Source organism: Sturnira hondurensis, unplaced genomic scaffold, assembly GCF_014824575.4.
Source record: "Sturnira hondurensis isolate 20B ecotype Veracruz unplaced genomic scaffold, ASM1482457v3 Scaffold0008380, whole genome shotgun sequence".
In the NCBI taxonomy this organism is placed as follows: Eukaryota; Metazoa; Chordata; class Mammalia; order Chiroptera; family Phyllostomidae; genus Sturnira; species Sturnira hondurensis.
Genome location: NW_028081011.1, coordinates 1,242,004 through 1,269,938, shown reverse-complemented (window position 1 = coordinate 1,269,938; position 27,935 = coordinate 1,242,004). Strand labels below are relative to the sequence as shown.

The 27,935-nt window shown below is 46.7% G+C and overlaps 2 protein-coding genes and 1 long non-coding RNA gene across 5 annotated transcripts in view; 1 reads left to right on the top strand and 2 right to left on the bottom strand.

Annotated features, from left to right (window-relative positions):
• Window positions 1-17: 17 nt before the first annotated feature.
• On the top strand, window positions 18-20,668 carry LOC118992805 (uncharacterized). Its single transcript, XR_005067719.1, has 3 exons — window positions 18-117; window positions 16,316-16,321; window positions 20,658-20,668. It is a non-coding gene; the product is annotated as an uncharacterized LOC118992805 (long non-coding RNA).
• Window positions 2,412-27,935, bottom strand: part of MLXIPL (MLX interacting protein like) — a 39,746-nt gene continuing 14,222 nt past the window's right edge. The window contains exons 9-18 of one of the 3 annotated variants that reach the window (XM_037054756.1): window positions 26,716-27,244; window positions 26,398-26,465; window positions 26,173-26,323; window positions 25,907-26,019; window positions 25,695-25,814; window positions 25,402-25,529; window positions 25,173-25,321; window positions 24,473-24,673; window positions 23,533-24,224; window positions 2,412-2,434 (exon numbers count right to left, since the gene is read on the bottom strand). In XM_037054756.1, coding sequence (XP_036910651.1) covers window positions 24,106-24,224; window positions 24,473-24,673; window positions 25,173-25,321; window positions 25,402-25,529; window positions 25,695-25,814; window positions 25,907-26,019; window positions 26,173-26,323; window positions 26,398-26,465; window positions 26,716-27,244 — 1,578 coding nt within the window. In that variant the 3' untranslated portion in view covers window positions 2,412-2,434; window positions 23,533-24,105. The remainder of the gene's footprint in view (window positions 2,435-23,532; window positions 24,225-24,472; window positions 24,674-25,172; window positions 25,322-25,401; window positions 25,530-25,694; window positions 25,815-25,906; window positions 26,020-26,172; window positions 26,324-26,397; window positions 26,466-26,715; window positions 27,245-27,935) is intronic. The other 2 variants (XM_037054758.1, XM_037054757.1) reach the window with 2 other exon arrangements.
• Window positions 8,762-16,205, bottom strand: TBL2 (transducin beta like 2). Its single transcript, XM_037054759.1, has 7 exons — window positions 16,023-16,205; window positions 14,401-14,531; window positions 13,951-14,135; window positions 13,385-13,536; window positions 12,918-13,044; window positions 12,408-12,560; window positions 8,762-12,181 (listed from the first exon to the last, which is right to left on the bottom strand). The coding sequence occupies exons 1-7, from the start codon at window positions 16,150-16,152 to the stop codon at window positions 11,719-11,721; spliced, it is 1,341 nt and encodes a 446-aa protein (XP_036910654.1). The 5' UTR covers window positions 16,153-16,205; the 3' UTR covers window positions 8,762-11,718.

The window sequence follows — 27,935 nt, the reverse complement described above, 5'->3', positions numbered from 1 at the left end:
CTATACTCAGTCCCAGGGTTGAGTTTTTGCTTACCACTTAACCTCCAAAACCTCAGTTTTTCATCTGTAATACAGGGATGATAATTGATCCCTCATAACAGCTGCTATGAATCAGAGGTTATTATTCTTTCCATATTATCATGTCATGATCTTACTGATTTTTATAAAAGTGCATGCTCATTGAAAACAGACAATACAGAAACAAAACTACCTTTTCTCAAGATGTAAGTTTCTGAAACATGACTTTACTGGATGGAGTAGCTATAATTTATTAACACATGTTCAGTGAGATTAGGTGAAAGAGGTGAAGGGATTAAGAAGTACAAATTGGTGCTCACAAAATAGTCATGGGAATGTAAAGTACAGCATAGGGAATATAGTCAATATTGCAGTAACTATGAATGGTGCCAGGGGATACTAGAAATATCGAGGGGAACGCTTTGTAAAGTATATGACTGTCTAACCACTATGCTGTACATCTGAAACCAATACAAAATGATATTATAAGTAAACTGTAATTGAAAAATAAAAATAACCCCGGCTGATGTGGCTCAGTGGATTGAGTGCTGACCTGCAAACCAAAAGGTTGCTTGTTTGATTCCCAGTCAGGGCATAGGCCTAGCTTGCAGGCCAGGTCCCCAGTAGGGGGCGTGAGAGAAGAAACCACACATAGATATTTCTCTCTTTCTCCCTCTCTTCCCTGTCTCTAAAATTTTTTATTTTAAATAAATAAAATCTTCTATTTTTAACTTTTAAAAACATTTTATTATTTATTTTTTTAGCGAGAGGGCAAGGGAGAGAAATATCACATGCCCCCAACTGGGGACCTCGCCAGGAACCTAGGCATGTGCTTTACCTGGGAATCGAGCCAACAACCTTTTGGCTCAGGCCAGTGCTCCATCCACTGAACCATGCCAGCCAGAGCAATAAAATCTTTTTTTGTATAGTTTAATGTATTTTAATAACAAACTTACAGGAACAGCACAGAAGACAGACAACATTAAAAACATACTTGCATGTAGGACAACTCAGTTAGAAAAGTATAGTGTATGGATGGAATCTACTGTATGATTAATGGTGCTACAAACACCATTTAGTTGCCATCAATAAAAAATTTACTTGTTTTAAAAAAATTCAAATGCTGGAATTGTCCAGAAAAATTCACAGCTTTATTTATACTGTTATAAAGCTGAACTGCTTGAAATTTGTTCACTGAAACACCTTGATTTGCATTAATGCTTTATGTCCCCACATTTATATTCTAAAAATTCACACACATATGAAAATGGAAAAACAGCCAATACCTGACTTCTGTCTCCTATTTTCCACTTGCAATCATACACTTAGGTACCTTTTTGACCCCATGGGGAAAAAAATAACGTTCAGAACTACCAATAACAGGAAGAACTTTTTTTTTAAAGAATGAAATGTTTCCCATCAGAGTGGATTCTTAAGCACATTCTCCACATATGTGGAGTCCTAGCTGGATGTCATTTGGCATAATTGTTACATGTTTGGCATGGATAGCACACAGGTTGGTGCCTTCAAAAAGGCCAACCAGATAGGCTTCACTTGCCTCCTGCAAAGCACCAATAGCTGCACTCTGGAAGCGCAGATCTGTTTTGGAGTCCTGAGCAATTTCTCGCACCAGATGCTGGAAGGGAAGTTTGCAAATCAGAAGTTCAGTGGACTTCTGATAACGTCTAATTTCATGACATGCCACGATACCAGGCCTGTAACTATGAGGTTTCTTCACCCCTCCAGTAGAGGGCACACTCTTGCGAGTGGCTGGGGTAGCCAATTGCTTCCTCTCTGCTTTACCACCCCTGATTTGCAGGCAATCTGCTTTGTATGAGCCATAGTATAGAGACCTCTTTTTTTTTTTAAAGAGAGAGGGGAAGGGATGGAGAGTGGAAGAGAAACATCAATATGTGGTTGCCTCTCATGTGTCCCCTACTGGGGACCTGGCCTGCAACTCAAGAATGTGCCCTGACTGGGAATCAAATCAGCAACCCTTTGCTTCACAGGTCCGTGCTCAATCCACTGAGCTACACCAGCCAGGGGAGACCGCTTTACTTACCCTCCTTCTCCTTCCTCTGGAGCTCGGTGAGCTGGAGGAGGTGCTGGCATTAGAGAGCGATGGTGGCTGCAAACACTGCAATAAAATCTTTTTTAAAAAACACACACGCGAGCCCTGGCTGGCGTAGCTCAGTGGATTGAGCGCAGGCCTGCGAACCAGGCGATCCCGGTTCGATTCCCAGTCAGGGCACATACCTGGGTTGCAGGCCGGTTCCTTGCAGGCTAACTACCAGCAGGGGATGCACAAAAGGCAACCATACATTGATGTTTCTCTCCCTTTCTCCTTCCCCTCTAAAAATAAATAAATAAATAAAATCTTCAAAAAAAAAAACCACACACACACACACACACGCCCCTGGCTGGTGTAGCTCAGTGGATTGAGTGCGGGCCTGCGAACCACATGATCGTGGTTCGATTCCCAGTCAGGGCACATGCCTGGGTTGCAGGCCAGTTCCCAGCAGGGAACTCACGAGAGGCAACCATACATTGATGTTTCTCTCCTTCTCTCCTTCCCTTCCTCTCTGAATATAAACAAATAAAATCTTAAAACACACACACACACACACATGCCATGTAAAACAAAAACTTTGCATACACAGGGACAATGGGGTTTTTAAAAATAAAACAAAAAATGCAAACAAGAAAACATGTCCACACATATGACACTACCCAGGGCTTCAGTATGATACAAAGATCAGCAAATGCCCCTGGATGGTATGGCTCAGTGGACTGAGCACTGGCTGGAGTGGCTCAGTAGATTAAGCACCCTCCTTCGAACCGAAAGGTGCCAGTTTGATTACCTGTCAGGGCACATGCCTGGGTTCACGCTGGGTCCCTATTTGGGGGTTAACAAGAGGCAACCAATCGATGTTTCTCTCCCTCTCCTTCTCCCTCCCTTCTCTTCTCTCTGAAAAATAAAATCTAAAAAAAAAAGGAAGAAAGAGATCAACAAATGGAGGATACGTCTGAGGAACTGGGTGCAAAAAGTGGAAAGATCATATTGCCCATGGGAAAGTACTCATAAAGAAGGTGAGGAGGAGGAGAAGGGTCCCTGGGATGTAACAGACCACTGTTATGATGAGAATTACATATTAATTTCTCCATGTATTGTGTGATTTTTGAAATGTTTTATTGATTATGCTATTACAGTCATCCCATTATTCTGTAATTATGCTATTACAGTCATCCCATTTTTTCTCCCCTTTATTCCCCTCTGCCCTGTTACACCACACTTCCCACCAGAATTCCGCCTCCACTTAGTTCATGTCCATGGGTCATACGTATAAGTTCTTTGTCTTCTCCATTTCCTACACTACTCTTAACCTTCCCATGTCTATTTTGTACCTAGCATTTATGCTTCTTATTCCCTGTACCTTTTCCCCCATTCTCCCCACTGATAACCCTCCATGTGATCTCCATTTCTGTGATTCTGTTCCTGTTCTAGTTTGCTAAGTTGGTTTTTGTTTTGCTTTGTTTTGTTTTAGGTTCAGTCGTTGATAGTTGTCTATTTGTTATCATTTTACTGTTCATATTTTTTATCTTCTTTTCCTTAGATAAGTCTCTTTAATATTTAATATAATAAGCACTGGTGATGATGAATTCCTTTAACTTGACTTTATCTGGGGAGCACTTTATCTGCCCTTCCATTCTAAATGATAGCTGTGCTGGATAGAGTAATCTGGGATGTAGGTCCTTGCCTTTCATGACTTTGAATACTTCTTTCCAGCCCCTTCTTGCTTAGGAGGCTTCTTTTTGAGTAATCAGCTGACAGTCTTATGGGAACTCCATTGTAGATAACTGTCTCCTTTTCTCTTGCTGCTTGCAAGATTCTCTCCTCATCATTAATTTTGGGTAATGTAATTATGTGTCTTGGTGTGTGCTTCCTTGAGTCCAACTTCTTTGTGACTCTCTGAGCTTCCTGGAAGTCTATTTCCTTTGTCAGATTGGGGGAGTTCTCCTTCATTATGTTTTCAAATAAGTTTTCAATCTCTTGGTCTTCCTCATCTTCTTTTACCATCTCTATGATTCAGATGTTGGAACAGAGGTTCCTAAGCCTCTTCTCATTTATTTAAATTCTTGTTTCTTCATTGTGTTAGTTGAATGTTTACTTCTTCCTTCTGCTCCAAATCTTGATTTGAGTCCTGGTTTCCTTCCTTTCACTGTTGGTTCCCTGTACATTTTGCTTTACTTCACTTTGCATAGCTTTCATTTTTCCCTATATTTTGCAACCATACTCAACCATTTCTGTGAGCATCCTGGCTACCATTGTTTCATACTGCATCTGCTAGGTTGGTTATCTCTTCACCGCTTAGTTGTATTTTTTCTGGAGCTTTGATCTGTTCTTTCATTTGGACCATATTTTTTTGTCTTGGTGTACCTGATACGTAGTAAAGGAGAGAGCCTTAGGTATTCACCGGGGGCGGGGGCAACCCATGTTGCTGCATTGTGGTGCTGTATGTATGGAAGTGGTCAGAAAGGAAACAGTGCCACTCTCTCTGCTCTCCTCTGGCTTTCAGTCACTTCCTCCACTTCCCACAAGCAAATTGGGCCCTTCTGGTGCTGATACCCGGTGGGTGGGTCTCTCCAATGAACTCTCCTGTGAGGATGGGAGTTTCTCCCACCACCACGCAATTCCCAGAGATCTTTACAGCCAGAGGTTTTGAGACTTTATTTCCCTGCACTGGAACCCTGGGCTGCGTGGTCTGTCCCGCTCCCCAGTTGTTCCTTCTGGTTTATCCGTGTGCAAATGTGGGACCACCTGGTCCTCCAGTAACTTTGCCAAGCATCCTCTGCACCCTGGCTGCCCATCTCCAGCCCTCCTACCAGTCTGAATGAATGTTTCTTTTTTAACTCCTTGGTTATCAGACTTCCATACAGTTCTATTTTCTGGCAGTTCTGGTTGTTTTTTGTTTCTAAATTTGTTGTCCTTCTTTTGGTTGTGTGAGGAGGCAAAGTGTACCCACCTATGCCTCCATCTTGGCCAGACTCAGAATGCTCTTCTGTATTGTGTGGTTTAAAAGTCTGCAAGCTAAGTCCATTTCTGACTCTCTTCTTAAAGCAGACTTAGGTTCTGGGAGTTTAAAGGACATGCCCCAAATCACGGGCTGGTTATAAGCTGCACTATACCTGGGCTAGGTGTTGGAACGGGGCCCTTCAGAAGGCGTGTATCCAGAAAGGCAATCCAGGGGGGACTCGGTGATTGCAAAGCCTGGGGCAACCGGGGAAGGTTCTTGGGAAGTAGAAGTTCTTTCATTCAACTAACTGGCCCTGTGTTAGGCTGTAAGGATACTAAAATTAATCAGAATTGTCACCTGCCCTCTAGACAGTCACAGCACATATAAATAACATTTTAATGTGGTGTCCTCCAGACAATGTGGGAACAGACAATACAATATGGAGAGATGGAGGAATGTATAGGCTTATGAAAGCAGTGATAAGCCTTTAAGTTAGTCTGAGGCACTGGGGGGAAAGGCAGTTTCCAAAGACTTCTGAGAGAGCCAAGGTGATGGCCATATGACCAGGGACAGGAGCTGGGGTATTTCTACTGACAAACAGGGAGTGGGACAGTCCCCTAGAGGGTCCTTGGATGGCTCCCCTGCAGTCTCTTCCACTGGGCCCAAGCATGGACACGCTCACGTGTAGGGATAGGAACAAACCCTCAGGCAGGACAGTAGCTTCTGAATAACATTCAAAAATCAAGGTAGAACCCCTGGCTGGTGTAGCTCAGTGGATTGAGTGAGGGTCTGCGAACCAGATGATCGCGGTTCGATTCCCAGTCAGGGCACATGCTTGGGTTGCAGGCCAGTTTCCAGCAGGGGCCAGTTCCCTGCAGGGGATGCACCAGAAGCAACCATACATTGATGTTTCCTTCCTCTCTCCTTCCCTTCCTCTCTAAAGATAAATAAATAAAATATTAAAAAAAAAATCAAGGTAGAAGAGCACAGTTGCTGTGGTTTCCACACTTTGGTGTCAGAATTACCTGAGAGCTAATAAAGAACACAGAGGCCTGTTAAAGCAGGATACAAGCTTGGTAGATATGCCCAGGTCCCAGATGGTTCTGGTACTGGAACTGTTAGGAACCTGAGCTCTCTGAACCGAGACTGTGGGTTTAAATCCCAACTCAGCTATGCACCTCCTAAGTGACCTTGGCAATTATGTAGATTCCCTATTGGTGATGGGAAAGTTATAGTATTATCTATTCTCATAGAACTGCTGGGAGGATGAGTTATTACTACAGCACTGAGGACAGTGTGTAAACTATAATGAGGACCCCACGAATGTTCACCATTATTACCAAATATTTCAGCTGTGGCAGAGAAGTGTTATTAAGGCAGAAAAAAAGAGTAAAGGAGAGGATGAGAGGTTAAAACAGGGTATTCAATAAGGAGTTTAACTGAGATTGTACAAAAACAAACAAACAAACAAACAAAAAAACCCTGCTACTCAATTAGCTAGCATAATTTTCAAGCCAGTTAAGCAGTTTGAAATGTTTAAGTACAAAAAAGTTGAGTTTACTTGCTGTAGTGACAGCATCTATAATGAAAGCAGAATGACAAGTTCTATCGTTTATTAGAGAGAAAGCTGGTATGCTCAGCTCCCCTGGATTCCTTAACTTGTCAGATTGATCCTGGGATGTGATGGAGGAATGATCCAGGTGTGACTGTTTTCCATACTGGGTACCCTGGCTGCGGCTGGTCTGCGTGATACTTGGAAGGACTTAGAAAATGGAGAGCCAGTAGTCAGGGCACAGATACCAGTTAAGAAAATACACAAGAAAAAATATATACAAGACGATGTATCTTGAGATATAGCTGGCTGAATCTCCAGAAACTCACAATACTGTATTTCTGATATATTAAGGAGAGCTTAGTGTAGTGAACTTGAAACTGCAGGGGAAAAATGAAACGTGGTTAACTGTGTTAGAGATGGGCAAGAGGACCGCTGGTGGGACTTGTCTCGGCTCTCCTGCCATGCCCCTCCCCATGAGGCACAGACCTTGTTGGACCACTGAGTGTGTCACCACTTCACCCACCAGACCGTGGTCCAGGTACCCAAGACGTTGGAATCCCTGCGCTAACAGTCCCCAAACTGCTTCCAGCGCCTGTATGAGCCTTCTCTGGGTCATTCCTACGAAGGCAGTGCTGCCATGTGCACACCATTAAGGATCAAGTGGTAAGGGGCTTTTAGGGATATGAGGGCACCTGGGAGGTGTGGGCTGGGGTATCCTTTGCAACGTGGAAAAGCAGCAGGTAGGAACAAAAGACAAACAGGCCTTGACCATAGGATGGCCTGCTTTGACACATCGTGGCAGGCCTGAGTTTGAGGATTCTACATTCAAACTTGGCCTTAGCGGATGTTGTACCTGTCAAGATAGGATAGAGCATATTTGAGCTTAGTTTGATTTATAACTTTTAGATATTAAGATGTGCATATGGGCCTCCATTTGTATTCTTGGTGCTGGGGATTGTCCTGGTAGTTAGAGGTATGTAACAGTACCAGACAGGCCTAAACTTAACTGTCAGGGCATGACATTTATTATAATGCCTTGGACAATTTACTAATATTAATGTTAAAGCTTTTTTGGTTTTGAGTATCCAGATTCAAATTGACTTAATCATATACAGTAGCTTACTGTTTTGTAACTGACAACTCTACTGGTGGAAACCTCAGGCTTGCCTGAATCTGCCAGCCTAAACAGTATCCTCAGCATGTGATCTCCACATTTTTGGCCCTCTTTTCCTGTGTTAGCTTCATTCTCAGACAGGACTACACAGAACAAGCTTACATCTTACTTACTAAGCAATCCCAGCAGAAAATGAAAGATATTTTCACTTTTCTAAAGTTCTGGTCATGTCCAGGGATCTACTGATTCATTATACGCCCACTATGGAGCATCTGGGTCTAGCCTCTGTAAATCATATGGATCATGAGTCAAGGAAGTGGTAGTTTACCGAATAAAAACTGTGGTTTTTGTGGTAGTTCACCAAATAAAAACATGTGGTTACTGGGAGAATAGCTGAGGCAAAACCAGTCACAAGCTGGTAGGGATTAAATGCTTAGCACTCAATGTTAGCCAGTATTAATGTGATCAAGGAAATGCAGAGAGGCTCACATTGGGTTTGCTACTGAAAGAAAGTAGAAACCACACTCACTTTTCTAACTGCCCTGAGCCCTAGAAGTTTGTACCCTGAAATGAAGACTTGGAAATGCAGTCACGATCTCAGAAGATATTCATGATTTTGTATGAATCATGCTTTCAGTTGCTGTGGGCTGAAACCAAGCCGTGCTCACAAGATCTCTATTCTTAGAATTTTTTAGAGGAGTACATAAATCTCCAAATTATTAAGTTCCTAGATATGAGGCCAATTTAGGACAGTGTTGGGTCTATCTAGCACTATATGAAATAACCCAGCATCACTGATAACTCCTCACATTAGTATGTGATTCCTACTAACCTCCTATAATCTTTAATTACAGAATAATCATTTAAATATGAATATAATTACCTTGAAAACTGCAGTTTAAATATTTTTATTTTTGATAACTGATAAAATAACCTATATACCACCATTTTAACATTTCCCCAACTTTTTATTTTGAAAAATTTCAAACCCACATAAATTGAAATAGTAATATTAAAATATTATGCTGCCTTCATACACAAGGATTTTTGATCAAAATAACACAGCAGTCTCTGTTCTACGTTAATATCCAGAAAGCTTCCCCATGCTTACAAGAGAAGCAGGCTCATTTTTAGTGAAAGGAGCTTTCTGTACTCATGAAGTCATTGTAACCACTTTTTTGTAGTGCTTTCACTCAGCTCAGCAGAAACACAGGGACAGGATTTAGTCCTGTTTTACAGATAAGGACACAAACTCAGAGTAGTCAGTGGTCTGTCTGCTCAAGATCACAAATCAGTCTGTGATCCAGCTGAAACGAAAATGGAAGACTTCTGACTTCAGTAACTCAACACTTCAGTGAGGAACGCCAGTGCCAAACAGATATGCAAAGAGGAGTTTCAGTCTCATTCTTCTAACAATCAGAAAGCTAATATTCACCAGGACCCATGTGCAGAGCATTACCAATCAGAAATCTGTTATTGGGAACATAAAACCACAGTGGAAAGCGAGACTGGGAAGATATTCACAGAGGTTACTGAACTTCCTGTCAAATGCACTGGTTTGAGTTCATTTATTGAGAGCTTTTTCTGTCCCAGGTATTGTGCTTAGGATAGAGCAAATAAGAATTTGCGAGACCCACAAAGACAGGAATTCTGCCTTTCTGGATCTCACATTCCAGTGGGTTAATGAACAATCCAGAAGCTGCCAATTAACAGAACTGGTGGGCTACATCTGGCCCACATTAGTGTTTTGTTTGGTTCACACAGTGCTTAATTTTTTTCTTTTTATAACAAACTGCCAACTTCTAGCTTCTCTGAAACTGGCAACTTCTGCTGGATTCCTGAATAAGTTGGCAGCCAACCCTGCCCCTTACCCAGGATACATGCCCTCTAGAGATCACTTCAGTCCCTACTATTTCCAACTGTCTTACACCCAGAAGACACCCAATTCGTGCATTTACATTACCCACTTGACATCCATAAGCAAACCCCTGAAACAAACCTATCCGAACAAGATAATTTTGGGTAGCACTATGAAATACAAAATAAATAAAATGCACTAATATGATGGATGTGTTCTGATGTGATTGGTGGAAAGGGCTACTTCAAATTGGGTGAGGACTGTCTCTCTAAAGTGTTAACTGAAACTGAGACCTGAATTGTGACAAGCATGACAACTCAACCAACAGAAAAGAAAACGGCTTCCAAGCAGAGGGAAGAACATAGGCACAAGTTCCCCTTGAGGCTGGAAATAACTTGGCTTGGTTGAGGAACAGCAAGGTTGGGTGGTTGGGAGAGTAGTAAAAAGAACACACAAGGAAGAAGCCAGATTACTTATGACTCTGAGGGCAATGGTGAGCATTCTGGATTTTATTCTAAGTGTGATGGGAAGCCTTTGGAGGGTTTTAACTGGGGAGCAATGTGATCTTGTTTACATTTTCAGAAGATCACTCTGCTATGTGGAAAGTGATTTAATGAAGCAAGAAAAGAAGCAAGGAGACCACTGAAGAAGCTATATTACCCAGTAGATGACAGAGGCTAGGACTAGGATGATAACAGAAAAAATGGAGAGAAGCAGCAAATTCAGGATAAATACAATCTGGAGTGTAACCAAAATTTTTTGGTGGAATGGATGGTAGTAGGCGTAGTGGGGCGGAGGGACTGAAGAAAGGGAGTAATTACTCCTAGTAATTCCACACTTGTTCAGACATTTATGTGAACTTGGGGTAGGGAGGTCCCTGTTTTAAAGAAAGGAAATAAGAATCTGATTTTGGATGAATAAATGTTACCTAGACTCAAGTCTTCCTAGATTCCTCATTTCCTTTACCTCCCACATCCAAATAGTCCTCCATATCCATACAGTCCTTCAATCCACACATTCAAACTTCTAAATACCTAATCTCTTATCAAATCTATCCCTTCAACTTCATCATCTCCACTGCCTCTGTCCAGGTTCAATCCTCTTACCTTGACTTTTATAAGGGCCTTCTACAGCTATGAATAAACTAACAAAAAGCACTTAATAGTAAATATTAAGCACTTAATAGACAAGTGTACCACTCTCCTACCAGCCATCTTTGATGGCAGAGATCATGTCTTGCCTTGAGCTGGGGTGGGCAGGCTGGCTACTCAAATGTTTAATGGACTAAAAAGGGGTCCCCTCCAACAAGATATAACCTCGTGAAAGAGAAGACTTCATTGTGGATCCTATGATTCCTCTACACGACTTAAAGCAGTACCAGAGATGAAATGTGTGATACCAGAAACTTCACCTTCCCAACAGATGTGTTTTTTCCTTCCTAATGTAGTTTCAGACTACAGTGTTCAAGACCGTCTTTTACCCAGCAGTCAATAAATGATATTGGATAACAGATAATACATATTACTACTCTTTTCTACTTTTCTTTCAAATCTAGGGACTTTTTACTCTCATATCCCCACAACACCTTTCTGAGGAGGTCAAAAGAAGATTATTCTTCATTTTACAAATAAGAAAACTGTGGCACAGAACGAAATCCCTTACTTTTTAATAGTGTTATCTACTCTTCCTGGATTCAGACTAGCCCTTTCCTCACAGTCATGTATTTGTAAGACATCCCAGTCTCCCAGCGCTGCAACACTGCTGGTTAATACTTGAGCATTCTTTAGATTTTGCCTCCACAATTTAAACTTCTCTGGGTATCGGGGTGCGCTGCCACAGGGTCAAAGACCATGCCCCCCTTCTCTTCTATTTACCACTTTCCTCAATGCCCAGTGAAGATAGATTCCACTCCGTGGGCTCAGGAAAAAACACCCTGGTCATTACCCCGGGAGGTTAAGTCAGGCCAGGAGTCACAACCAGCAAGAAGCGAAGGATCTAAGTAATAAGAATAAATTCAATGGGAAAAAGGAGGGGTCACCATTAAAAAAAATCAGGATACTCCTTTCAAAAGGTTTCCAGTTGGGGAGTACCTGGGAAGGAAAGTAGCAGCAGTGGTGGCAGCAGCAGGCCAGATCCTTCCTGCTGCACCCTCTTAGAATCATTTCTTCAAAGCACCCAGGCTCTTCAGGGCTTCCTGGGCCTGGGTCAGCTGCTGTTGTAGCCTCTGGCGGGTACTCTCATTGGAGGCCCGCTTCAGGAGGCCCTGCATTTCCTCTACTACTGCCCGATGGCCAGGGGTGTTATGGAACAGCCGCACTGCCCGGTCCCCACAGGAGGCCAGAAGCCGACCAGTGATGTCAAAGGACAAGTCAGTGATATACTCCCCATGGACCTGCTCAAAGCATTCCTCCTTCTCACCCCGCCGGGTATTGTAGAGATGAATACTGCTGCCACTGGCCAAGGCCAAGACCTGGGCATCAGGGGAGAGTGCCAGGCGGCATGGCATGCTGCTTGCCTCTTCAAAGCGACCTGTCCTCAGCAAGTAGGGGTCCTGCTGCTTCTTGTATTCCACATCTGTGTCCCACAGTTTCCATGTACCATCCTTGGAGACAGAGGCCATCCTGCAGCATGGAAAATCACAGCTCTAGCGTCAACACACCCAGAGGAGAGGGCACTGGGACAGCACTAAGGGCTCCAACTAGGAAGCCAACTCCACTACTATGTCTACTTCCTGCTGAGGGTCAGGCACCCCACCCAGTTCAGGGCTACTGCAGAGATAGTCAGAAAAGACCCAGGTTACCAAGAGGGGCTGAGAGCCACCGGTAAGAAATCAGAGAATTCACTCACCTTCGAGAGTCATTGGAGAAGGCAAAGAAGTGGACAGCTGCTGAGTGGCCCTTCAGTTCGAAGGCTCGTACAACCTCTTGGAATTCACCTTTTTTCCCAAAGCAGACTTCCCAAACTTTGACATCTGGGGTGAAGCCACATGAGGCCACAAACCTGTCATACAACCCAGGTTCCTTTAAAACGTAATTTTAAGGGCATCTTATTTCTGCAAATGTATTAAGCTTCTTCCTTAAGAAATTTAATCTTATATCTAATTGGCACCATCTTTTAAAAGTGCTTTTATACACATGATCTCAGTTCATCCACAAAGCCATGTTATAAGATACACAACACCCCAACTCAACCTTTTAAAAACTATAGATGAAGGAAAGAGACCAAAGACTTAAATCTAGGTGTCCTGATTCCACACTATATGCTCTTTCCACTATCTGTAGCTGGCTCACTGCTCTGTCCCTAGCCCCCCACCCCAACCTCTACACATCCCAGATGCCGAAATTCCTCCTTCCTCACCTGCTACAAGGGGATATAGCAGCATGTGTATTGTTCATCTGGTTGGTATTAATAGTAGACAACACCTGACCTTTCAGATTCCAAATGAGGATAATTGTGTCACTGGAAGCAGTCATGATGAACTTTCCTGAGGAGTGAGGGGAGTGACATAAGCTGACGTCAATTACCTGACCAACTGTCAATCTTCACTGAAACACCTATGAAAGCCACTGCTGCCCACAGTATCCATGCTCCCCTCCCAGGCCAAGGGTCAACGCAGATAAAGACTACTAAAGAATGTGGCTCTTACCTGCCTTGCCTGGGAATTTACTATGGTTCCCAGACTCTAGAGAAACACAGAGCCAGAGCCCCTTTATTGTGCTGAGGCTGAGCAAAATGCTGAGAGGCAGCATTAACTCATTCAGCATTTATAAGTAGAGCCATTCCCTCCTGCCTTAGGCAAGCTCCACCCTCTGAATGCCTCTTACCTGTGTCAGCAATGCCAATGTTGATGACAGGTGCCTTGTGCTTTTTAGGAAAGTCCTCTGGGGTGGCTGTGAAGGTATATCCACCATCCTCTCGCTTGCTCATCTTGAAGACACGGAGGGTTTCTCCATTGGCCAGCCAGACAAGGAAGGCTCTAAAGACAAGTAAGTCACACACTCATTTGGACATGGACCCTATGTGAGCCAGATCCTATACTATAACAGATTTGAAGGAAAATCAAGATCTCCCCTCAGGCCCTACAGTCTAGTGTTATAACTTAACCCTTTGGTTCAAAATCTAAACTCCCCACTAGATAGAACTCTAATAGCTTCCAAGACTAATCTGGAAGCCAGACTTTGGTACTTCCCAAGTTACCTCCTTGCTATATAACTGCCTAGTCCTCTAGGGAGCCCCAGGCAGTGCTCAATCTGTCTGGATGCTCTCTTTCTGCTACCCCAAGGGGAACCCTGAGTCCCCCCCTCACTATCCCAAACCATGTACAGGAAGGCCATAAGCCTTTCATAAGCTAGGCTTCTGAAGGCAAACCTAAGGCTCCATCCTTTCCCACCTGCAGTCAGGGCTGAAGCGCACCAGTGTGGCATGGTCCAGCTCCACATTGGCTCTCATGCTGCGGTGCTCCCGCTGCGGAAAGTCCTTTGTGCTCCAGATGCGGACGGTTCGATCATCTGCACAGGTGGCCAGGTATTTGCCATTGCTGCTAAAATCCATGCAAGATATGTTCCCACTGTGGCTCTAGAGGGAAAGGTTGCACATGTGAATAGGAAAACCCTGGGCAGATGGGGAACACCGATGTGCAGCCATGACTCCAGGGCCCAGTTGCCTGGATTAATAGCAAGGTGCTGATGGGATGTGGTGAGAAGGGATAGACTGGGGAATCCAGACTAACTTTGGTCAGAGACCAAGGGGTCTGTAATATGCACAGAATACTACAAAGGAAAAGTCTGTGTAGGGGTTTAAGTCTTTGTATGTATGTTGTGCATGGTACTCATGCATGTACCTTCAGGGCTGCAGCCAGGAGGCGGTGGGTGAAGTTGTGTTGTTGAGGCTTCTCCTTGCGAATACGCTGTTGCTGTTTCTGCTTCTTCGATTTCGAGGACTTTTCAAGTGGGAGTCCATTTGCTTTTTGACCTATAAGGAAGGGCCATATCATTCATCCATTTCATTACTCACTGAATAAACATTTACTGACCCCCTATAGTTGGCCAGGCATTGAGAAGAGCAACAAGAGATGACGAGATGTGGACCCTGTCCTTAAGAGAGAGTGATGCAGGCAAAAAGAGAAGCTCTGGAATTACACTTGGGTTTGGATTGTGATCTTGAGGAGGCTGCCTGCTGTTAGTCCATGTAACACCTCAGTGCAAATTAGAAAAGGTGCCCTGTCTGGGCTGGTACAGCTCAGTGGGTACAGAGCATGGCCAGAGTGCAGATCCTTGGCCAGACATCCCTACACAGAGAATAATGTGCACAACTGAACCGGGCAGCCCTGCTCTTGGGAAAGTTATTTAACTGCTTTGGGCCTTGGTTTCCTTAAAGTTGTGAGAATTTGATAATTTACACAAAATGACAAGTAGAGTACCCAAAACAAGCATTCAAGGCCCAAAGGACTCAGAGGAAGCTGAGGAATGAGAGGCAGTTGCCATGCATTGAGTTACCCTGCCCCAGAAATGGTGCAAGTCACTTTTCCACAAAATAGCTAATTTAATTGAGAATCAGACCAGGCACAAAGTCTGCAGGTGTTAGATCACTGCATACACTCCTCAATTCCTACAGAAAAAAAACTCCGAGGCCCAAGTACAAAGATGACCACAACCTGCTCTCTGATAGCTCGCCAGCCTTGTCTAACCACCCCCACCTTCGCCCCCACTAGTCTCTCCCCTCCCACTAAAGTCATACCAAATGATGTTGAGGGCTCCCTGCCTTGTGCATGTTGCCTCTGCCAGGAATGTTCTTCCTTCCTTGGCCTCCTGACAAACTCTTACACATCTATGCTTTAAGACCGCATCTCATGTGTTGCCTACAATCAGTGAAGGTTTCCTAGACGCGCACCCCACGAACACCACCACCACCAAAAAAGCAGGCCTGGCCACTCCCACCACAGGGTTTCCGGTTTCTAGTACTGACCCCTTCTAGGAAACGTATTACACGGTATTTTTTCGCTAATACTTTTAGATGTTCTTCTCTATTACCCCAAAGTGGACTCCCCAAAGGAAAAGACCCCTATAGAGATAGTAGGTACACAATAAATCAAGGAGCCAGTCAGAGTGCTCACAAGTGAATGTCGGTCCGTCACTCCCTCACCTCCCCGTCCATTTTCATAAAATAACGACCAAATAGCGCGCTTGGGAGTTTAGAAGCCACCTCGCAGCAATCCCGGAGACAAGCTGAGACTCAAAAGGCAAAGTGGCACCGAGGAAGCCGCAGAGTGGGACCCAGGTTCTAAAGAGTCTTCCCGAGGGGCGCGACCAGCCGGGCCTGGTAGCATCTCTCGACGAAAAGCGAAGCTCATTCCACAAGAGAAGAAACTGAGGCCCGGAGGGACCCGACACCCCCGCGGGCCCAGACTGCCGGTCGGAAGCGAGGTCCCCGCGGGTTGCCCCTGCTCGCCATGGCCCCACTAACCGGAGGACCGGCTGCTTATCTCCTCCTCTGCGCGTAGCCACCCCCGCGCTACTGCCGCCGTCGCCATCAGGGCCAGCAGCCCGAGCAACAGCGACAGACCCATGAGCTCCGGCATCTGTGGTAGTTCCATGTTGGCTTGGCTGCTGCCACCTCAGCCTCAGGCTACGCCGGCGCCTGCACGTCTTGGCGGGGAGACGCACGCACGCACGCAGGGCGGGGCCTAACCGTTAAATCCTTTGGAGGGGCGGGTCCTGCCCATTTGAGGGCTCCAGGGGGCGGGGCCTGGGCTTTAGGGGAAAGTTTTCTGAGTACTAGGGAATTCGGAGGGGCGTCTACTATTAATGAAGAAGAGAAAAGGTAGTCCTGGAGTTAGAGTGTGGAACAGCCTCAGCGAGGAAGGATGGATACTGCTGTGTCTCAGTGGATTGAGTGCCAGCCCGCGAACCACAGTCGCTGGTTCGCTGGTAGGGGCACGTGAGGGGCAATCACACACTTAGGTTTCTTCCCCCTTTTCTCTAGAAAACCAGGAGGTGTTTGCTAAGATCCAAGTGGGGGTTGATAAGGGCCTGGACTTAAGGGTGGCCAAGGGAGTGGAGAGGAAGTTGAAAAGACGATTTTTTTAAACAACATATTTCTTATTTTGAAGTAATTAAAAGTTAACAGGGAGTTGAAAAAATGAATGGGAAGTTTCTGTATAGCTTTCACCTAGTTTCTTCCTATGGTAACTAACATCTTGCATAAATATGTTGTAATAGTAAAACCAGGAAATTGGTTTGTTACAATCTATACAGCTTATTCAGATTTCAGCAAAAAAGATGATATTCTGAAAGGCTAATAAAATTTGAATGAGACCTGTTTGGCTGGAGAGGGAATAGTTCCAGAACAGGCATGCTCTATGGGCCTCCCAGCCCTGAAACCCACAGCAAGTGGAAGTACCAGGGTCAGAGATTCATGGTTCAAATATTTCCACGCCTACCAGGGAGCCTCTCCTGACAATGTAGACCCTCTGGCATTTAGAAAGGCAGCCTGAGGTGAGAGACTGCTGCAGACTGGATGACAGACAGACACACCCACACCCACAGCCTTGCCGAGGAAGCAGATCTAGTCAGAGAGCAAACGGAGCTGCCTCATTTCCTTCCCTTTTGTCCCATGTGTGGGTGACAAAGCTGTGGGCACTGGGGTAGGGAGGGCTGGAGGGAGTGTCCAGAGCATCCTGGAGCTTTTCCACCTTAATTTGCCTTTTTTAAGACTTATTTTCTGTTTATTGATTTTAGAGAGAGAGAAAAGGGGGAGCGAGAAAGACAGAGAAGTGTCAATTTGTTGTTCCACTTATTTATGCATTCATTGGTTGTTTATTGTATGTACCCCGACTGGGGACCAAACCCACAACCTTGGTGTATCAGGATGATGCTCTAACCAACTGACCTTGATTTGCTTTTTCAAAAAATTTTTATTTAGTATTAATTTTAGAGAGGGAGAGAGAGAAAGGCAGAGAAACATCAATTTAATCAATTTGTTGTTCACTTATTTATGCAGTCATTGTTTCTTGTATTTACCCTGACTGGGGATCAAACCCACAACCTTGGTGTATCGGAATGATGCTCTGACCAACCGATCTTAATTTGCTTTTTCAAACTGTAGACCTAGCCAAGAACCACTTTCTCTACCATGTAGAGACAAAGCTGTACTTTTAAGAATTTAATTTATTAAGCATTTTGCATGTGACTTTTTTTTTTAGAGAGAGGGGAAGGGAGGGAGAAAGAGAGGGAGAGAAACATTAATGCATGCAGGAGAAATACATCAACTGGTTTCTTCTTTTTTTTTTTAAGATTTTATCCATTTATCTTTAGAGGGGAAGGGAAGGAGAGAGGGAGAGAAATATCAATGTATGGTTGCTTCTGGTATGTCCCCTGCTGGGAACTGGCCTGCAACCCAGGCATGTGCCCTGACTGGGAACTGAACTGCGATAGTCTGGTTCACAGGCCCGCGCTCAATCCACTGAGCCACACCAGCCAGGGTGGCATGATATTTCTTGATCCAAGAGCTTTGCATTTCACTTAATCTTCTCACATTCTCAACCCGCAGATTAGAAGACTGATGCTCTGGAGTTGCTCATTAAGTGACTTCTTGGAGGGCACACAGGTAAAGAGTGAACCTGTGTACACACACCAGTCTATGACTTCAATCATAGACTGACATGGAGGACAGAGAGAAGCAAGAGTAGGGGTTATCTGTGTACAGCTCTGTCAGGGTTACAAGATTCTTTCACATCATGAGTTAAGTTGATCTTTATAGACCTTTCAGATGCTATGAAATGATGTTAAACAGGTGAAAAAAAACTAGGCTTAGGTCAAGCAACTTACCCAAGTTCAACAAGGAAGTGAGGGATAAAGCTCAGAGTCAAACTTGTGTCTGCAACACTCCTAATCCGTACTCCTCCCACCATACCACTAGGCTGTGGTCAGGAAGGTCTTGTTCTGTCCTCAAGCCCAATAAGAAGCCAAAGCCAACATTCGGAAGTGTATGTAATGACAAAAGCAGGATTTGGAAAAGCTGAACAGATCAGGGAGGGAGATTAGCCAGTGGATTTTGAGGGGTAGCAAGGCCTGGCTGTACCTATAGAGCTGGACATTAGGACAGGTGAAGCATAGTCCAGGAGGGATTCTAGGTGGGAAACAAGGTGTGAGCAAAGGTGTAGAGCAGGGGTGTCCAACCTGCAACCTGCGGGCTACGTGTGGCCCAGGATGTCTAAGAGTGCGGCCTAACACAGAATCATAAATTTACTTAAAACATTACTTAGTTTTACTACTAAGTTTCATACTAAGTTTTATTACTTAGATACATACATTTTCTACATTAATGATCACAAACGTGGGACTTGCTCAACAATTTTAAAAGAGTATAGAAAGGGCTGTTGCATAATTAGGATTATTATGTAAGGACTTTTTTGCTTATCTGTAATGACGGATATCACAAAAATTATGCACAGACCTTTTTTTTTCCTCATCAGTTTTCATTAGTGTTTGTGTATTTAATGTGTGGCTCAAGACAACTCTTCTTCTTCCAATGTGGCCCAGAGACCCAAAAGGTTGGACACCCCTGGTGCAGAGGAAGAAGTAATTGGCTCCTGTGCAGAAGGAAGTGACTGTGGTGGCCTCTCTGAGTGAGTGCTGCAGACGGGGTCAGAGGAACGGGTTTGGGAGGAAGGGGCACGTACAGGGACACAGCAAAGTCTAGGCCACCTTATGACCCAGTGATTCCACTTCTGGGGCTTTACCTGAAGAAACCCATAATATTAAATCTAAAGAATATATACACCCCTATGTTCATGGTAGCATCATTTACAATAGCCAAGCTATGGAAGCAACCCAAGTGCCCATCAATAGGCAAGTGGATAAAAACATCTGTGGTACATACATACAATAAAATATTACTCAGCCATAAAAAAAAAGCAAATTCCTACCATTTCTGACAGCATGGATGGCCCTAGAGGGTATTATGCTCAGTGAAAAAAGTCAGATAAAGACAAGTGCCATGTGATTTCACTGATGTGTAGAATCTAAAAAAACAAAACAAACAAAGGAAGTTGAAATAGACTCAGACATGGAGGAAACTGGTGGTTGCCTGAGGGGGAGGGGGTTGGGGGACTAGGTTTTTAAAAGATGGGAGGGGGATTAGGGGATGGGTGAAAAAGGTGAATGAATTAAGAAGTACAAATTGCTAGTTACAGAATAGTCAAGTATAACCTGGCTGGTGTAGCTCAGTGGATTGAGCACGGGCCTATGAAGCAAAGGGTTGCCAGTTCGATTCCCAGTCAGGGCATATGCCTGGGTTGCAGGCCAGGTCCCTAGTAGGGGACACATGAGAGGCAACCACACATTGATGTTTCTCTCCCACTCTTCCTCCTTCCCTTCCCCTCTCTCTAAAAGATAAATAAATAAAATATTTAAAAGAAAAGAATAGTCAAGTACAACATAGGGAATATAGTCAATAATATTTTAGTAACTATGGTGTCAGCCTGGTACTAGATTTATTGGGGTGATCACTTAGTAAGTTATATAATGGTCTAATCATTGGATTACATGCCTGAAACTAATATAATATTGTATGTCAACTCAAACTGATGAGATAAAAAATTATTTTAAAAAAGTTTAGGCCTGCCTCCTCCCTCTTGGGCTGATCAGATCTTTTAAAGGCAAAGCAGAGAGATGCATTCCAGGAACCAGTGGAGTTTCAAGACCCCATGGAACTGAAGTGAGGGAGGCTGTGGAAAGAAACAGGCTGCAGGGGCAGCAGGGCCCAGTCACAAAGCACCTGGAACATCTGTTCAGAAACCTGGACTCATCAGAGGGGCGCAGGAGCCAAAGAAGCAATTGGAGCCTTCCCTACCTCTGGCCTGTGTTAGGTGAAATGATAAATTTCATCATGGTTTAAGCAGTAATTTTCAAAGTTGGGGTTCCAGACACAACATTAGTAGAAATGCAAATTCTTACACTCCATCCCAGACTTGCTGACTCAGAAACTCTGGAGGGGGGGGGCGGGAAGCGCTGGCAATCTGCATTTTAATAAGCTTGCTGAGTGATTTCTAATGCGCATTAAAGTTTAAGGACCAGAGTAAACTAACTTGGGCCCCAGACATATATAATTTATAGCTCATAGCCTCGGTTACAGTGGTTCTTACCTTGGCTGTGTATTGGAATCACCTTAAAAGGTGCTGATGTCTTAAGTCCCACAGCCAGAGATTCTGATTTAATTTAGTTCACATTGGACTTGGTTATGAAGATTTTTAAAAGTCCCCCTCCCCCAATTATTTAAATGCACATTTGTGTTAGAAAAGCAGCTGTAAGAGACACAGGAAGTAGGTTCATGCAAAGGGCGATGTTCTGTTGGACCAGGGTGGTGGCCGTGGAGATGGATGCTTACAATGTCAGCTGGCCAGGCCTTGGTAAGAGATACCGCAAAGTAGTGGGGTGTGGAGAGCAGGAGCCAAGGATGGAAGCAGCTTGCACAAGCGTCTGAATGGTGGTACCTTTCCTGGGCACGTAGAGCACATGAAGAGGACCAGATTTGAGGGGGAAGACCACGAGGCACAGTGTCAGGAATGATGAGCTCTGATTTGACCCCTTTGAGGTTAAGGGAGCTGTGGAACTGTCAGAGGGAGGGGTCAGGGCAGCCGTCAAATGTGTGGTTATGTAGCTCTGAGGGGGCAGCAAGACAGATACAGGGTGGAGGGTCCTCAGGAGAGAGGCAGAGGGTATGGCGTTGCCTGGAACTTTTCAGAGTGAGAGGGAAGAGAGCCAGGGAAAGGGGTGGGCGGAGGAAGTAGCTCCCACAGCAGGAAGACACTGCCAGGCAAGAGAAAGGAGAGGCTGGCAAAAATTTTGGATTCGAAAGAGTGGTTCAGGAAGATGGTCTGCGGGCCCAGGGAAAGACAAGAGCATGCAGAGTGGTCATTGGGTTTGGCCATGAGGGAGTCAAGGGGCCTGGGTGATGGAGCCAGTGCAGGGGTGAGGCTGGGGGGAAGGTAGGAGGAGCCCAAAGGCAGGCAGCTGGGGGTAAGTGGGAGGGGAGAAGGGAGAGCAAGACGACTCTCTCAAAGGAGGGTGGTATCTAGCAGGGAACACAGAATCAAGGGGATGCCTTAGGGAGACCTTCCTGGTGGGGTATGAGTGAGTGAAAACAACACAGTGCAGACTGCCAGGATTTTACCTGTCAAAGAGCCACTTCAAGCTGCAGTCTGCAGCAGCAAACAGCCCTCACAGGCTGGGTGCACCTGTCACCTCACAGTAAAAGAAATGGCTAAAGCAGAGACTACAGTCAGACAGTCTGGGTGGGCACCTTGTTAAGCAGACAACCTGAGGCTAGTTAACCTCTCTGTGCCTCAACTTTTCATCTATAAAATGGGGATGATGATAATGATAACCCTGACACATAGGGTCTTTGCCTGGCACTGTTGTTCTTTATATATACAGGGTCCAGCAGAAGAAAGGCCTGCTTAAGTGTGGTTGATAGGGTAATAACATGGGTGTAATAATTTTATAGTTTTAACTTGAACATTTTACCTAAAATGTCATATGGTGTGCTTGAGTGTGATATTATTATGTTACAGAATTACATATGATTTTGTAATAAAAAGGGGGACATTATTTGTGCTAGACCCTATATATACTCCTTAAAACAAACTTTTAAAAAAGATTTTATTTATTTATTTTTAGACACAGGGGAAGGGAGGGAGGAAGAGAAGGAGAGAAACATGAATGTGTGGCTGCCTCTTATGCGCCCCCCACTGGGGACCTGGCCTGCAACCCAGGCATGTGCCCTGACTAGGAATCAAACCAGCGAACCTGGGCTTCGCAGGCCAGTGCTCAATCCACTGAGGCACACCAGCCAGGGCTTTTTAAAATTTTTTTATTAATTTTAGAGAGAGGAAGGGAGAGAGGGAGACAGAAGGAGGAAGGGGAGAGAGAGAAATTTGTTGTTCCACTTACTTATGCATTCACTGGTTGATTCTTGTGTGTGCCCTGACTGGGGATCAAACCCTCAGCCTTGATGTATTGGGATGATGCTCTGAGCTACCAGGCCAGGGTTTATATTTACTTTGAATCCTCACTCACAATAGGCCTTTAAAGATAGGTATTGTAGGGATTAAGCGAGTTAATATACATAAAGCACTTAGAATAGTGCTTGGCACATAGTAAACTGGATCGATACACAGTTATTGTTATTACCCTACATGATTGAGGAAAGGGCAAAGCTCACAGAAGACTGTGTTTATGTCCTGCAAATGCCTCCAGAAGTTCTGAGACATGAGAGGACTTGGACTTGCCAGGCCTGAACAGTCAGCTCTGGGAGGAGAGGGGTACAGCTGTGAACAGAATCCCAGGAGCCAAGACCATCGCCTGGTTCACAATTGGCACTCAGGGAGTATTTGCTAAATGGATCAATGAAATATTGGGGACTTTTGCCTCAACTCCATCTGAAGTATCAGTTCCTTTTGAGACAACCCAACCAAGCGGCCATCCAGTCTGCTTGCACATTTTGCAGTGGGGATGTCACCACCCCCTGCAGCAGCACATTCTCCTGGGTGGTTCCAATGAATGGCCCTGTCACTTTTGCTCCTTGGTTCACTAGCTCTGCCCTCTTCCAACTTGGAAAGTGGTGAGCCTCTTTGAACCCTCTCCTGGCCAGAGAGGGAGGATTTCTGGGACGTGTGTCATCGCTCTCCTGGATGACAGCAACAGTCTAATTCTGGCTACCCTGCTCCCACCATTGCCCCACAACAGCCTATTCTTAACTCAGCACCCAGAGGGATCCTGTTCACAGTTAACATCTGATCTTGTCCCACCTCTAGTCAAAACCCTCCAGTGGCTTCCCAGCTCAGAGGAAAAGCGAAGGTCCTTTTAAGGCCACCACCCACTGCCAAACAACTCTCCATCCCAGAGTAAGATACACGGACAGTCCCCAACAGTTTTAATTTTTATTGGTCACGAATTCTTTACAAAACCCGCACACACACACACACACACACACACACTCGCGATGCCTGCTTTGGTTTGCCCACCCCCCTGCTGTGTGCCCTCCTGGGATCAGAACTCAGCCTTCTCCACCCAGGCCTGCAGCCCCCCAGGTTACCAGAGGAACAGAGAGAGGGAACCTCCTTTTTTGTTTCTCTGATCAGAAACAGAGGCCTGTGCCCTCCCTGTTGGGGAGCAGGCAGGAAGACAGGGAAACAGGATTGTCCCGTTTCCTCCTCCTTCAAGCTCCCTGAGCTGCCAGTTTAGGCCCCAAGTGTCACAGCTGCTGAGGCCTTGGGATCATCTTCTGGCTGAAGCTTCCCTACCCCTTTGTGCAGACTGGAAATGGAGGTGCAGAGGGGGAACGTGAGTCTCCTAGGTCAGTGTGAGTTACTGGCAGAGCAGAGACTGGAACTCAGTTCTTCCTGGCTTCCAGGAGGTAGGAACGAGGCTAGGGTCCTGCTTCACTCTCAGGAAACAGGACAGCCAGGGCCTGGGGCAGGAAGAAGAACCTATGCACAGGGAAAGTAGCCCCAAGGCAGTTGAGTCAATGACAGGTCTGGTCAGCACTACAGCGGTTTGCCAGGGGTGCCCTCTGTAACTGCCCGTGTGGCTTGCTCGGCTATACAGCCCGGGTCCGTCAGGATGCTGGTAGATGTGCTCAGCTGGCGGAGGGAGTTCAGGACAGCTAAGAAGAGAAAGAGAGAGAGAGAGAGAGACACCTCTTGGGATCAGGGCCCTGCCCTTGAATGCTAAAGACAAAGAAGTAGAGGGAGATGCTAGTTCACATGGCTGTCTGTAGGTGTCCTGGAACATGGTGGGATGGCCAAAACTCTAGGCTGTTTCAAAGGCAGACTGAACCTGGAGTCTGAGCAGAGTGCACCCCTCTGCCCTGAGGCCTAGACATCCCACTGGGCAGGCAACTGGCTCACGTACTTGGCCGGAGAGCAGGCAGGGAGCAGTGTTGATCCAGCCAAGCCAACGAGGTCTGACGAAGGCTCTGCAAGCTTGCCGTGGACACCATTCCATTGAAGGACTCAAACAGAGGCCGGATGAGGATGCTGAACTGGCCCAGGTCAAGGAACAGGCCTGTTTTCCAGCCAGTATCCTCACCCACCTCACATGTAGCCCTGGCATCTGGCCCAACCAGGGAAAAGGCCTGGTGACTGTAAAGCCTTGAGCCCCAAGGACCCCCCACTGCAGCCACCCTCCCTCCCATCCTGTGGCACTCAGCACCGCCCCCTTCCCCCAGCTCCTCCATGGTCCTTCTGAGCTGGGCCATCCCCCATCCCTGGGCTTCCTGCCCTGGCTCAGTTGAGAGCCTGACCAGGTGAGGGGGTGAGTGATTCCATGTCTTCCCCAGGGCCCAGCCCACTCATGCCACTCAGAGTTTAGGTCCCAAACTGCCCCTGGGACTTTCTGTAGGCAAGGCTATGGTCCCCCTACCCAGAGGCCCCTTCCTCAGTTTCCCTCTGCGTCCAGCTCATCATTGGCAACACTGCTGGCCAAGATACCAATGCCTGGAAGGAGCGGGTAGAACTGGAGTCCCTTCCCCTGGGAGCAGCTCTGAAACCTTGCCTGGCCCGTGAAGCTGAGCCTGCAGCCAGGCACAAGCCGGTCTGGCTGCAGCACTCACCCTGCCACTGGCCAAGTGAGGATACTACCCAGAACTTCCAGTTTTGCAGTGTTCGGGTCCGGACATAATCATCAAACATGTCTCGCATCTGGTCAAAGCGCTGGTGTGTGATGGGTACCCCTGTAGCCGGCAGCTGCTGCTGGCACAGGCTGGGGACATGGGGAGGGTCAGGTGTTGAGTCAGGCAATAGGCCCCCCCCTTGCCCCAGCACCTGCGGGTCCCTGCCTACTTAATGGCAGCATTGAGCTCCTCAATCTGGTCCCGTAGCTGCTGGGCCTCCTCCTGCAAGGCTGCCCGCTCCTGCTGCAGCATGGTGATGTACTCAGCTGTCTTTTGCAGGGTCGTGGCTTTGCTGACCTGTGGGCATTGCCAGTGTGGGCTCAGGTGCTGGGACCCACTGAGACACTTGGGGGCAGGAAGAGGCAACTGGGTATCTGGAGGGTCCTGGGATTTAGTCTTAGGTGGAGGGTTCATGAAGGGCCCTGTGGCTCTGGGGGTGCCAGCCTGGGTTGGGGGGCTCACCTTGAGGCTGGGCTGGGTGCTGAGCGTGCTCACCAGCCCATGCAGGGTGTCAAACCCCAACTTGATATTGAAGCGCCGCTTCTGCTCTGCAGAGATGTGTGTGATGCGTCGGTTCTCAGTCTTGGGGGTGCAGAAAGTGGGGTGAGCCTAGGAAGGAGTGTGGGAGCACTTAGGGGTAGCAAAGAGATATCAGGGTGCCGGGATAGTGCCACCTTGTTTTCTGGACGACCCCTGCTCAGGATGGATTGAGGAGTAGAGACTCGGACCCTCGGAGTCCCTGGGCCCGGGGCGGGGTCGAGCTCCCCAGACACTCGCTGCTCGCCACCTGTGGCAGACAGACAGACCCACAGACAGACCAACATAGGGGAGAGGGTCCCATTGACCTGTCCCTCTCGTCCTGGCCCCAGACATCAACCCCCCTCTTCTTTCCCCTCCCTCCAACCTCTAGTGTCCTCCAATCCCTGCAACCCCTCTTTACCGATGGGTGCTGGGGGTGACAGCCGCTCTACTTTGGGGACAACCAAGGGCCTGGGAGGGGCCAGTGTGGCTTGGCCCAGAGGTGGCCGGGGTGGTGTGGGGGCCGGAGTCGGGGGAAAGAAGGTGCAGGGGAATTCAGGGACCGTCTCCTGCTGGGGTGGAGAAGGGTGGAGAGTTGGGGTGAAGCTCTGAGGCTACCCCCCACTCCCATTGCACGCCATCTTACCGAGGACTCTGGGGGCCGCAGGAGGGCGCTGGACACAAGAGGTGGCTTCAGGGCTTGCTCAGGCTTGGCTGTGCACAGGCAGACTGTGAGGGCCTCTGGGGTCATCTCCTAAGATCCCATCTCTCCACTCCTAGTAGCCCACACCCCGTTCCGGGTTCAGGACCCGTGGTGGTGAGGAATTTAGGAATTCTTAAATTCCTCACCACCCTGCCCCCGCTGAGCCTGCCCCTTAACCTTTACCCTCTGCTCCTATAGGCTTCCCACTTCCCCATTTGCTTCCCACCTCTCCCTCTGTCAGCCGGGCCCCTCCTATCTCACCTGCTGTGAGCAGCTGTGTGAGGCAGGAGCTGTTGCCCCCAGCAGTGCCAGGGGCCAAGGTGGGAGGGCTGGGCTTCCGCCCCCCAGGAGGTGGGGTGGGGGGCTTGCCTTGGGGCTGCACATCTTGGGGCACTGTGAAGTGAGGCCCAAATGGGGGCTCTGGATACCCGGAGGATAGAAGGTCCATGGGGAAGGTGGCGGGGGCAGGGCCTGGGCTAGGCTGTCGGGTGGAAGGGAAGGTTGTGGGAGCAGGCAGTGGGGACACTCCTGATGCAGGGGGGACAGGAGGGAAGGAGGATCTGGGAGGGAAGAGAGTTTCTTCTTGCAGCGTAGCAGGGGGCAGAGCCATGGAAGGGAAGACGGGGAGGGGACAGGGCTCAAGGCCAGGCCCTTTAGCAGGGGCAGGGTACTGGAGGAGGGGTAGGGGTGGGGGATGGGGTGGGAATTTAGGCTTGGGGTCTTCAGAAAGGAGGAACTCAGAGCTCAGGAAGGCACTGGAGTCCAGGGAGCCAGGGCAGCTGCTCCGAGCCTGAGGGAACAGAGAGCAGGGGAGAAAACTAGCCTTTATCGCCACCCAGGCAGCCCCCTGCCCTGGCTGAGCTCTGGACTGGGCACCGGGAGAGATAAGAGAAATGATCCCTGCCCGTCAGTCAGCACACACACCAGGGAAATTATCATCTAATAAGGGGAGGCAGTGGAACACATTTATGCACAGATTAGACATGAGAAAGAGTATTAATCTTCCTGCACACTCTTATTCACCAAGTAATTCATCCATCCATCCACATATCTGTATACTCTCTCACCTATGAGCTAGTTCATCTATCTTTCCACCAGTCCACCAGGTACTAACCTATTCACCAATCTATCCAATTATATCTGTACTTCCTTCATTCATCCACCATATATTAACCAGCCACTTACCCACCCACTAGCCTATTCGTTGATCCACCAAACCACTCATTTGTCTACGAATTCATTCATCAGCCTATTTATCCATCCAATCAAGCACTTACCCACCTGTATATACACCAACTCATTTTAGCATGTAGCCCCATTTACAACTCATCTGTCCATCCACCAACACACCCATCCATCCATTCATTCATTCACTCACTTGCTCAGTTATTGGGCAATCATTTACCCAGTGCTGTTGGTGTCTTTGAACAGTGCTAAGTATGCAAGACGAAGTGGTGAGCAAAACATAGCCCTTGCAGCAA

Excerpts from the sequence above, each read along its gene's own strand:
- TBL2 (XM_037054759.1), bottom strand. The coding sequence starts at position 16,152 with ATGGAACTACCACAGATGCCGGAGCTCATGGGTCTGTCGCTGTTGCTC. Across the intron at positions 14,532-16,022 it reads GATAAGCAGCCGGTCCTCCG|GTCAAAAAGCAAATGGACTC; the intron begins GTTAGTGGGGCC and ends CCTTCCTTATAG. Across the intron at positions 13,537-13,950 it reads CGCTTCAGCCCTGACTGCAG|AGCCTTCCTTGTCTGGCTGG; the intron begins GTGGGAAAGGAT and ends ACTTGTCTTTAG.